This window comes from Phacochoerus africanus, chromosome 6 (assembly GCF_016906955.1).
Source record: "Phacochoerus africanus isolate WHEZ1 chromosome 6, ROS_Pafr_v1, whole genome shotgun sequence".
Lineage (NCBI taxonomy): Eukaryota > Metazoa > Chordata > Mammalia > Artiodactyla > Suidae > Phacochoerus > Phacochoerus africanus.
In genome coordinates, this window is record NC_062549.1 from 112,712,673 (window position 1) to 112,725,689 (window position 13,017).

The window sequence follows — 13,017 nt, forward strand, 5'->3', positions numbered from 1 at the left end:
CTGACGTGCACTTTATTCAGAATAATTGCCTCTGATATCAAAGTTGATGGTAAAAAAATAAATTCTCAGCATGTTCTGTGTATATTTCTTTTCCTGTGCCCTTGATGTTGTAGCTGATACGGTTACTGTGATTTTCCCTTAGCGGAGCTTTTCGCTGGTATTCAAGGTGACGGGTTGTTCCCGCAGAATGCAACAGTATGAGACTCCTCACATCAGCATGAGCAATCCCGACTGTACCATGGCCACTCTGACTTCACTTTCATTAGTTGCTGATTGTACTAAATTGATGCGAAATGGACTCGGCTGGCTTGTGAGCCTTTAAACAGTTGGCACCGACTATGTCTGTGATCTTGCTGTGGAAATTGTACGTTCAAAGCCTTCATGTTTCTGGAAATCCCAACATTTTTCTTACGGGCAATTAGGGCCTCGTAGATATATGAGTCAGATCAACTCCCTGTGACACTCATATCAAGATAGAGGATACATTTTAATGAAACACATGATATTTTTTGCAATGTCCTCTCTTGCCTCCTGATTCACAGCCTCTTCATTTTAGAAAGAGGTCCTCTGTTTCTTCATTCCTAACTGCTGTGTGAATTTAAGATAAACCAAACTATGGTCTTCAGGTAAAATCCAGCCCGCATCCTGTTTACTATGGCCTACAAACCAAGAATCATTTTCACACATTTTCAGCGATTCAAACAAAATCCAGAGAAGAGTACTATTTCATGGCATGTGAACATTATATGAAACTCAGATTTCAGTGTCTACCAATAAAGTTTTACTGGAACACAGACACACATTCATTTCAGGGTTATCTATGGCAGATGTGGGGCTAAAACAGCAGAGTTGAATAGTGGCAACAGAGACTATATCGCCAAGAAAGCCTAAAAGAATTACTATCTGGCCTTTTACAGAAAAAGGTTGCTGACCTTTGGAATAAATTAGCAAAACTTCTGTGTCCATCTGCAAAGTAAAAACGAAAACATCAGAGTTCCCGTTGTGGCTCAGTGGGTTATGAATCCAACTAGCATCCATGAAGATGAGGGTTTGATCCCTGGCCTCCCTCAGTGGGTTAAATATCTGGCACTGTTCTGAGCTGTGGTGTAGACTGTGGACACAGCTTGGATCCTTTGTTGCTATGGCTGTGGCATAGGCTGGCAGTTGCAGCTCTGATTCCACCCCTAGCCTGGGAACTTCTCTATGCTACACCTGTGGCTCTAAAAAAAGAAAAAAAAAAAAAAAGAAGAAGACAAAATCCTGCAAAATGCAACAGCAAACTCAGCAATAAATATTTACTATAACTAATTTGCCACTTATCGTGTATTTGAATTGGGAGAATTATCCTCTTTAGTCTCAGTTTTGCTGTCTATAAAATTAGGGGAAAATTATCTCTCTAGTACATGAGATAATGCATACATGTAGAGAGAACACAATAAATAATGCCAATTTTTATTATTTTAAAATAACTATTATTTCTTAGAAATTGGCCATATGCAAACTGGTCAGATCATTTTTGAGACTTTGGGATCATGAAACTTCGGAACAAGAAGGAGCCTTAGAACACCCAATTCCTGTCTAGGATTTCCCAGGAGGAACTGCACAGGAGAAGCTGAGGTGGTTGAGCAAACATTTCTCGGAGCAGATGGTAACAGTCACACCCAGAATCACTGTGTTACCTCCAAGAACTTAGTTTTCAGGAATCCCCCCTCCCACCCTGGTTTATCTGTGACTCCTTTGCCCTGAAATTTTGTCCCGATGGTGGCTGAGGACTGGCCCTATAGTTAAATGAGAAATTTTCCCCTACAAATTTCAAGTGGGTTAGCCTTTTTTCACTGGAGCTGATTTTCATACTTAGGAATTTTCTTTAGATTTTGAGATTCTATCTCTCCTTAACACACAGACACAGACACAGACAGACAGACAGACACACACTCTCATTCACTCATTATAGTGTAAAGAATGGCTTCAAGTGAAACTCCACTTATGTAGCATCTAAAGTAAGGAAAGGACTTCATGTATTGTTTTTCTGCTTGGTCTCCTGATCATCTCACTATCAGACAGGCCCAGGCTGCTGCTTTGATTCTGTGCTACTAGTAGATACATTTGCATCTCCATTTCTTCATGAGATTTTGGCATTTCACACTAAATAAACTGGATGGTTCTACAATGTGAAATGGTAGAATTTGCGCATACTTCTCATTCTCAACATTCTCTTCAAATAAAGAGGGGGGATAAATTACCATGGATTGCCAAGTAAATACAGAAAACTGCCAGCAAGTCAGAGCTGAGATCCTTTTCTGAGTTGAGCACAGGTTAGCCGAGTAGTAGGCAAACCTCAGAATGTCAGGAAGGAGCCTGGAGTTGTTAATATGCCCACTATTTATATTTGTCTGATGCTGGGCCTCAGCAACTCAAGGGCCTTGGGTTTTGAATGTATTTAGGATATGGTCCTGCTGTGAAGGGCATTCCCAACAACTCACTCCTTTCAACTGGCCCCATCAGCAGTTGCTTCCATAGTTGTTCCAGATGAGCCATTAGCAGTGTGACACGTTAAAGCACTTTCTACCACATAGGCATAAACCCCAAGTCCCTTGTTCGTGGGTGGCACTGGATCCCTGATGCATTAGAGGTTGGTGGACTTTTTCTATCAATCTCAAATTAAAGTTACATTAAGAACAGAGAGAAAACAGGACTGGAACTGGAAAGAGATGGCTATTAGCATGACTGAGTGGTGTGGCGCTGTTGGGCTGAATCAGGAGAAATTTCACAACTGGGAGGAACCCTGGGTTCACTCTTCTAGCTGACAAAATGAGCCATTTTTCCCCAGGAGGACAACCCAGCATATTTGTAATGCCTGCAAATTGCCACTTTCTATCTTCTGTCTTCCTAATATTTTCCTTTTTAAATTACCTCTGGGAGGTTCCTACTGGTTCTGTTTAACGAGCACTGCCTTCCCACCCTTAGGAATTGAAAACAGTAACATCAAGTGCCCTCCCAAGTATTTATTTTTCATCACTATTATGTGGTGCTCAGCAAGGGAAATGAGACTGGTGTTCAAGTTGATAGCAAGGAAATTAAAAACCTGGATTCACTGATGCCATTCACTTCTAGGAAGAGATATAAGAGCCCAAACGAGTGAAGTCATGTGTCTAGGACGGCAAATGCTCTGAAGCATCACAGACACCCTTGTTTAAGTGACATGTCACCTGTCAGTGGATTCAACATGTGAGGTCAACTGGCGAAATGTGAACTGGACATTTTAATGTAACACAGCAAATAGCAGGAGACTGCAACTAGAGGCAATTGAAAAATTATAAGTTAGGTTCAAGGTATTTGCCCGAGAAGGTGTAATCTTCGTCTCAGAGAAGAAATTGGAAGCATCATCCTAATGAGAGTTGTCAGTCTTGTAGAAGTTAATCTCACACCAAAAGAAAAGAAAAGAAATCCCTTAGAACTATGATAGCAGAAAAGCTATGATGAGAACCAATTAATCTCTAGAAAAAAAAGAAATCTCTAGAAAAAAATAAACCTTAAGTCTGATTCTTGGAAACTAGACGCGAGGACTAAGAACATGGCGAGGGAAGAGTATGAGAGTCCGTCTGTTGATAAAGGGATTGTGGAGGACAGCTGAGTGGCCAGAGAGTGGCTCTCAACACAAATTCATCTGGGTCTCTCACTATACCTTCCCTATGCCCCACAGACTTGGTCTGAAGGTCAGAGCTGGAAAGTTGGAGAGGCCCTAGAGGTCTTTTTACTTGACTTTAGAGCATTATACTTGACATTTAAGCAGAAATGTTCCAAACACATCACTCATAGGAGCCTGTTCAGCTTCTGTTTGAGCTTTTCCAGAGTCTGGGGATTGATCATCATTCAAGGCACCCTACTTACATTCTCAGACAGCTGGAGAGAATTGTTGGAAAATGCTAAACTGAAACTCATCTCCCTCTTTGTACCCACTAGTCCCTATTCTATTTTCCGGAACCTGCAAGTCCACTTGTTACATAAGAGCCCTCCAACATCTGTAACACTTTACATCATATGCTTACCAACCTGTTTCAACTCTCTCTCATGTGATAAATCCTTCATCAAAGACAAAACCCTCCTACATCACTGCTGTGTTAAGACGTTCTTTTTCCAATGACTAGACTCTTGCTATGGGCTGTCCAGGGCATGTTTCAGGGGAACTCTAACCATTTTTGTTCCTTACTCAGTCTGAAATTGTGCTAGCTTCTTTGCCACCCATGACTAAATGTTATCTGAAACTGAACTTCAATGTAAGCTAAGATTCCCAGATCTTTGTCACTTGAAACACATCTCTACACCATTCTACATTTTTGTAATTTGTTTTCATAGCCCTAATTTTCAGCACAGTGTCTAGCATACAGTAGGGATTTAATACATATTCATCAAAGCCTTGTAAGAAATGCTCATAGAGCCATGTCAATTAGAAGTCTCCCGTTTTTCTCTAGGTAGCCTACCGGAAACAATTTGTGATTTTATTTAAAAAATTAATTTGTGTTAAGATCTAAGATCATGCCCCCCCCCCCAAGAATATTTTGAATTTTTATTAAGATTTGGGACAATATCCTTTAATAGCATTGCTCTCTTATGTGACATTGTCATCTTCCTACAACCAATAAGTGGTACTAGTAGTTACCTGACTACTTCTTCCTCTCTTTTGGGTAAAGAAATTCTCTTCAATCGCAAGCCAACAATTAGCAGGACACATCTTTTAGCAGACATCTCAATATGTGAATTCTCCCATTTTGGAAGATTACAGAGTACTTCGATTTCCTTACCTGGCTTTGGACAATATCTACATCCTCTAAGTGGTGGTGTGGTCTATAATTTACACTCACAACACCTTTTCTAGATGATCTTCGACCGTCACTGAAAAATATTTCACTGTCTCTAATTCACAGGGCAAGTCTATACCTTTATGACATCCATCACTCCTTTCTAATCACTGTATGCATTTCTTTCAAAGTTTTACTCTTGAATATCTTTATTCCCAGCATGAGCTACATTCCATCTCCATGATACCTGCATATTTATCCCTGGCATTAAAAGTTGGCATTTTCAATGTTTATTGTGGTAGGCAGAGAAGAATGTCTCCCCGAAGATGTCATATCCTAATTCCTGGAACCTGATGCTCCCTTACATGACAAAAAGGGTGTGATTAAATTAAAGGCCTTGAGATGGAGAGAGCATCCTAGATTATCTGTGTCCCCACTCTTATCACACGGGTCCGTAAAAGTAGAGACTGTGTCCAGAGAAAGATGTGGGATAGAAGAAAGGCACAGAGAAATGAAAACTTCCTGGCTTTGAAGGCAGAGAAAGAGGGCCATGAGCAAACTAATGCAGTGGCCTCCAGAAGCTATAGAAGGCAGGGAAACATTCTTCCTGAGAGCCTCCAGAAGAGAACACAGTCCTGCTGATACCTTGAACTTAGCCCAGTGAGATCCTTGTTGGATTTGTATATACAGAACTGTAAGACAGTACATCTGTGCTGTTTTAAACCACTAAATTTGTGGTAACTGGTAATTTTCTACAGCAGAAGTAGAAAATAAGTATACTTACTATGCACTCTCTGGGAAGGGAAAAAACTAAGCCATGGAATTTTGTTCCCCAAACTTTTCCCTTATTTTTCTCCTGAGAATAACTGTTTCTCTCTCTCTCTTTTTTACTTTGTAGTTTGTCACAGTGTCTGGTTTTACAGTTTTAGAAGGGCATTTACCCTTTATTCCTCTCAAACTGAATTAAAAACTCTTCTTGATCAGGCCATTGAGTCTCCTACTAAACTCATTTTCTTAATATATGTACTAGTCTCTTCCAAGAACACATACTTCTGACACTCTAGGCCATGGTCCAGAAACTGACTTTGGTCGTCCCTCTTTTTTTTTTTTTTTGTCTTTTTGCCTTTTCTAGGGCCACTTCTGCGGCATATGGAGATTCCCAGGCTAGGGGTCTAATTGGAGCCATAGCCACTGGCCTACGCCAGAGCCATAGCAATGTGGGATCCCAGCCACGTCTGCACCTACATCACAGCTCATGGCAACGCTGGATCATTAACCCACTGAGCAACAAGGCTAGGGATCGAACCCGCAACCACATGGTTCCTAGTCAAATTCGTTAACCACTGATCCATGACGGGAACTCCAGTCTTCCCTCTTGCTATGTGTGCTTAGTTTCTGATTTCCTGTGTGTTCTGTTATCTTCCAAAACCACAGCATTTATCTATATCATGAAATACTCTAACTTTAACTCAAATATTCATACTACCAATTCTTCTGAAAGCATCATTAGCTTTCACATAAATGAGGTTAAAATGTGGGGAAATTGGTGGCTTTCATAATTATTACATGATCTTCCAATGTAGTGTATACATTCTCCAAGAAGACAAAATATCTCATCAGCCTCCATGGTTCTATGTGTGGCTATTTCCATTTCATTTTCCAAATCAAAAAATTCACTCACCTCTCCTGTGTCTAGTCTTCTTGGTGTCCTTAACAAGTATTTCATTATTTCCCAATGCATGTTAACCAACCATACTTCTTGTGAAGCATAACATTGCTTTCTTGGAAGGTTCAGCTTTATTCTCTGGGATGTGGCTCATGCCTCTTCTTGGATCTCAAAGGGGCACATTAAAAAAAAAAAAACCTTTTTCCTCAATGTTTCATTCTTCTGTGGAATGACCTCAACACCAATTTGGATTCTGCCTGTCACTTTCTTTCCTGAATTGTGTGTTCCATGCTGTCTAAAGTCCATTCATTCTAATGTTTCAAGTGTTTCAACTTTTTCAGAGACCAGCTTGCATTTCTGATGCACACAATCAGTGGCTCTCTCAGCCAGCGAGTTCATTAATGCACCTGGAGGTCTTGATTTTCCCAGCCAAAGACATACAACTGCTTTTGGGGTTACCTTTGTTTCAATCTCTTGAATTAGTTTATCTCTAATCAAGGGGTTTTTAGACTCCTCTAGGTCAACCATTTGATACTCACTAGTGGCCATTCTTAACTGTACTTTCTGCATTCTTATTATACAATTAGTTTTAAACATGGCTTCTTACCTAGTTCTTTGACACATCAACTTGTGCTTGGAACTCACTAAGAATAATTGAGATCTTACTATGTGCCATGAGCTCCATATTCATTATTATCCTTGAATCTTCAATTACCGTATGTGTTAGGTATCATCCCCATTTTTAGATGAAAAACTAGGTTTAGAGAGTTCAAGTAATTTCCTCCAACTCTTGCAGGTAGTAAGGAGTGGAGATAGGGTTCAAACCCAGGTCTAAAGGACTTCAGAGCCTAAATGTGTACTCACTTGGTTCTATTCCTAGGATCCAAGCAGCAGTGTCAGTAACTTAATTTCCTTCTCTATTTTCTGTTCCTGCATCCAAGTCCTTTGGAGCTGCAGGTCCCCTTGCTAGTCCTCTGGGGACCGGAATCCTGTGTCTAGATCCCTTTGTCCTGATCCCTACTACAGCCCCTCCCTGGCACTCATTGCTCACTCCACCATGGTTTCTTCTCGGCATCGGTTTCTTGTTGCCAGGTCCATAACACTGCCACTAATAACGTGGCCAACCCAAGGACAGGTTCAACTTGGGGCGAGCAGAAGTGTGTGTGTGTGTGTGTGTGTGTGTGTGTGAGTGTGTGCACACATGCACCTGCTTGTGTGTGTGATGTTGAGTGGGGCTGGCTGGGGAGGGAAGAGAGAGAGAGAGAGAGGAGAGGAGGAGGAGAGAGAGATTGACTTGAGGGCATTTTTGAACATGTTCATGTATGTGCAGATATAGGAATGATATGAAAAATATTTATCAAACTATAAGCACCAACTAATTAGTATGAATACCTGCTGTAATACTAGAGCAGGTACTGAAATCACACAACTATGACAGGTATCACCCTAATAGTTGCTGGATCTAGGAGGCTTCTAAGACAGCCCAGGTAAATCACTTAGGAATCTTAATAAAATAGCCATTTACCAGCTGGCAAAAGAATTTCTGTATTTTAACACAGAATATCAGCCCTGTGTGTGTGCCAAGGGAAGAAAAGGAGATTTCAGAGTGAGATAAAACTACTGTTTGCTCAAAGGTATATTTGAAATGTATTAAATTTATATAGTGAATCCAGTCTCATCCTCTTCTAGTCCTTCCTTTACAGAGCTGTTGGAATGATCTTTCTAAAGCAGAATCGTATCCTTTCATTCCTCTTCTTTAAACTGTATGGTAGATCCCACATCTCCCCTGTATGGTGGTCGTCATGTCTCTTCCCTGATGAGATAAAACGTCTTAGCTTGGGATTCAAGAAACTACATTATCTAGTCTCTGATCGCTTCCTCAACATCTTCCCTCCTTCCCAATATACACAACACACCTTACCCCCAATCATATCAAAACGATTTGATATTTCTGGAACAGAGTGTGCGAGCTCATGTGTCTTTTCTTGTCCAGGTAGTCCCATCCTAGAAAGCTTCTACTAATACCTCAGTACTCAAACAAACGTCACCTCTCTGGGAAGCTTTACTCCCCGTCTGGGCATCACTAAAAGCATATACACAGCTCTTGGTTCTGACTACCTTCTAATTATTGGGCTGCATGTCAGCCTCTCAGTCTAGACTGTCAATTCCATGTCTACATCTAAAAGCAGCTCTCTTCATTTTTTAGCCTCTACTGCTAGCTCATTGTCTAACTGATGGTAGGTACTCCAGAAATACTCAAGAGGATAAAGGATTTACCCATCCAATCTCACTAATTTACATACCAAGGATGTAAGGCACTGGGGCTGAGGCATAGAGGGTTTTGTATGCCCTACAGTCCTTATGTGGTAGGGCTCTGCTTAAATGCAGTCTTCCAATCCCAGAAAGAAAAATCTGATGACATTATGCATTTTTAATAATACTCCAGAAATTAATACAGAAAAATCAAGTTAGGCCCTTCTGGCATACAGTTACCCTAAGACTAGATTAGTTAATTTTCTTCTCCGATGTCTTTTCCTGATGACACTCTAGAAACCCGTTTGCTAGGTCCTGCTACATCAGGAAGTTTACATGAGACTTACCCTTTGACAAGGTGTGTCTCCAGTATAAAGTCTCCTCATACCTTATGCTTTGAGTTTTGGTGCTGGTTCCCTCTCTGTATCTCCTAAGCAACTCCTGACTGCTAGCCATCTCTGGGCCTCTATATCTAGATGCTCCAGGCATGACCATCCTTGGAATCTTGGTTCCCCACTTAGTCCTTGGGACCCAAAACTAATCCATATCCTTTAGGTGCTTTCTGGGAACAGCGTGTACAACTTTCAAACCATGGCCTTATCAAGAACTTGTGTGGGCAGAACTGCTGCCTGACTTCTATTTGACTCTTTTAATGCTCCTCTTTAGCATGACTTGGAGGCACCTACCCTCTAGCCTCTAGATTTCATCCTAACCTTGGTCTGCTCAATAGGAAATCTGTCAATTACCAATGCAGTTTATTGCTGCCCATGGCATTTGTATGGAGTAAATTTCACTTTGACTTTATAATACGTAGAAGTTGTAGCCTCCAGATAACTATACATTCCATAAGTAGCAGGTAAAATATTCTGTACAGCCTTGGTAGAAATTGGCTTTAGATAGTTCTTGCTTGCTGACATTTGTTTCAAGTGAAAAGTAAGCAAAAAACCTCTAGAGCTGTGCTGTTCAATATGGCAGACATATGTGTCTATTAAGCCATGCAATATGGCTAGTTCTAATTGAGATGTTCTGTAAGCATTAAACATCTGATTTCAAAGACAGTAGGAAAAATGTAAATATATCTTTAATAATTTTAACATTGAGTCTAGGTTGAGATGATAATATTTCAGGGCTTTTTTTGGGGATTACATAAGTTGTTAAAAACACAGTTCTATTTATTTTTACTGTTTAATGTAACAAAACATTTAGTTATGTGTGTGGCTTGCGTGATTTTTCTATTGAGCTGCGCTGCTCCAGAGGATCTGCCTGGTGGCTCTTTAATATTAGTAAACTGACTGTGTACAAGATAGAATGGAAAATGAGTGCAGAATTAAAAATCAGAAAAGGTTATGAATGACAGAAGGAAGTTTCTGCTCAGATTTTTAAAATTCTGTTCTCTGAATACAGCAACATGCCACCTGCCTTGACAAGCTTTTAAGAATGTCTGATAATCCTCAGAGAAATGAGGCTGAACCAAATGGCATCGTCTAAAGCTCACTGCACGGGTGCCTAACCTCGGAGGCTTAAAATCAATATTGATTTTCATCATTTATTTTATCCTGGCATTTAAATATCCCTTAGATTTATTACCTTTAGGTTTCTGGTTCAGATTCAGTGATGGGTATGATACAAGGGTGGGAATAAGTTATGTAGATATCATTTAATTTATGAACTCCGGAGCTCCAGGGTAGTTTAAGAAATATATTAACCACATACACATCACCCTTCATTTTGCAGTTAGGATTTCCAAGCTGGGTCCCTATTGTGCCATTTAATTTATGTCTGGCCAGGTCCACGGAACTGCATACAATATTTCAATATAAGTTGCTCCAGCCATCAGAGGGAATGAAGATGGGCTTCAAAGGAGCCAGCTGGACAGCTGATGGATTCCTCTCTCTCCTCTACATAGGCTGGGGCATTAAGTAGTTTTTAAAGCTTGTCAGCGGTTTGGGTCTTTTTCTGCTCTGAGAGGCTGCACGCACCGGCCTAAACAAGCAGAATCAGCCATGCTGCAGCAGGCAGAGGGCAGCTCCCAGAGTTACTTACGTTGACAGCCGTAGTGCCAGGAATTTCCTGGCAGACACTCATCACACTTAGGCCCTGTCGTTCCAGTCTTACACTCACAAAATCCTGAGCCATTACAACGATCATGGACTGAGCCCAAAGGGTTACAATAACACTCTGTAGAAACAAGACAACACACAGGCTGGAGACAAGTCCGCATGGCTTATTAGTTATCAACACAGGATCGTCACTTACTTAAATGCATCACTTACATAAAGAGAGATGTCCACTAATGAAATGCTTTGGCAAATATGGCTATTTCAGGTCCATTTATTTATTTGCTCAGGCTTTCGTAATATCATTTTTATGTTTTGGGAGGAAATCAAATGAAAACTTCCAAGGACATAAAATATCATGCTCTTCACTGCTAACAGATTGTAACAGAGTTTCCATTTGTTAGGGTGTTTTTAGGTGGTTTAATGAACGCCATGAGAAGTTTGTATATTGAGGATAAATCAATGTGCCATCAGCGTAAAATCTGTTTTAAATTATTCAAACGAGCTTATCTGTTACACTCAATACTTGAGAACTGCTGAACATCGTTAAAGTGCAGTATGATGCACTTTGTTCATTCAAAGGTAGCTTTATGTTAAGATTTGGGATGGCACTTTATATATATATTTATACTATGTTGTGATGAGCCTTTAGATATTGTATCTGCTAGGCATGTTAGTGTAGCTTTCATGCAACCTAAATTAACAATCATGAAAGAAAAATGAATTTTATAATCCTAAATAAATTTCAACATAGGCATAATGTGAGACTTGTATTTTTCATTACAATGTCTATGGACAGAACAATATAACTTTGTGTAATAAAAAGTAAGTAGACTATTTTCTTGATTCCTCACGCATTATTATGCAGGATATTTTTATTTCTGAAGCTCTGTTTTGCTTAAAGGCTGAATCAGAAATGAGAATTCTTCAGGCTTCTATTAGCTTGAAAGGTAACAGCAGCTAGTTTGTAGCTTTTGGAATTCATAAGCCAAAGTTCCTTTCTTTGTAATCCCACTGCATAATCTTGGACAAGTTACTATACCCCTCTATCTCTTCATTTCCTTTATTTTGAAATGGTCCCATTAAGGACTTCCCTGGTGGCCTATCAGTTAAGGACCTGGCATTATCACTGCTGTAGCTCAGGTCACTGCTGTGGTATGGGTTCAATCCCTGGCCCAGAAACTTCCACATGCCACAGGTGTGGCCAGAAAACAGATACATAAATAAAATGGTCTCATTAAGAGGTTTTTGTGTTAAACACCAAATAAAATCACACTAAGCAACTAACCAAGCAATCAACCATGAGAAACCCTGAGAATTTTAGTTTAATATCAAGTTTAGGGTCTTAGATGAGCAATGGAGATTCAGGGTTTACCATATATACAGAGATCCAGAGGTCTGGTTCTGTTTTTATCATAGAGACTAATCAGATAATTAGATAATTTCTTCAAAGAATGTGCAGTATCTTTGAAGAAATTATCTAGGATCATTATTTTATATTAAGTCAATTTTGAAGTATTCTTATGATACAAACATTTGTGAGACTAAAAGTGACATACATATGTAAAAATAAAACTAAATAAAATCTAAAATGCTCTCTTGTCTGACTTGATTTGTACTCATTAATTGCAGTTTTATTTTAAATTGGCATTTTCTATTTTAATGTGTGTATATGTGATAATTGTTTAAAAGTTTTTAAATAGTAATTTGGTTGTAGTTTTAAAAATGTCTACACATACACACACATATACCATTAAGTATGTACCTCTACCAAAACTACTGTAATGTGTTTCTTACTACTTGAATTATTTAAGGTGATAAATCCCCAACATTTTGTAAGCCAGGCAGTAGAGGTACATCTGGCCAATGTGAATTCACATATTGTGATGGCCAACTAGCCCATAATAATTGATCGATATAAGGTTTTAGATATAAAAAAATGTAAACAAAATTTTTAAAAATGTGGAACATCTAGGGAGTTCCCGTTGTGGCTCAGTGGTTAACGAATTCGACTAGGAACCATGAGGTTGCGGGTTCGATCCCTGGCCTCGTTCAGTGGGTTAAGGATCTGGCGTTGCTGTGAGCTGTGGTGTAGGTTGCAGACGTGGCTCTGGCACAGGCCGGCAGCTACAGCTCCAATTAGACCCCTAGCCTGGGAACATCCATATGCCACAGGAGCAGCCCTAGAAAAGGCAAAAAGACAAAAAAAAAAAGTGAGACATCTAAACTGCGGTACATTTCA

General features: G+C 39.8%; 1 protein-coding gene across 4 annotated transcripts in view; it reads right to left on the bottom strand.

Moving 5' to 3' along the window:
- The window catches only part of NTNG1 (netrin G1), a 321,825-nt gene that overhangs the window by 35,757 nt on the left and 273,051 nt on the right, over positions 1-13,017 (bottom strand). For 3 of the 4 annotated variants that reach the window (XM_047785161.1, XM_047785158.1, XM_047785159.1), the window contains one exon: positions 10,762-10,896. The exons of the other annotated variant lie outside the window; for it this stretch is intronic. In XM_047785161.1, the coding sequence (XP_047641117.1) occupies positions 10,762-10,896 (135 nt within the window). The remainder of the gene's footprint in view (positions 1-10,761; positions 10,897-13,017) is intronic. 4 annotated transcript variants of the gene reach the window in all.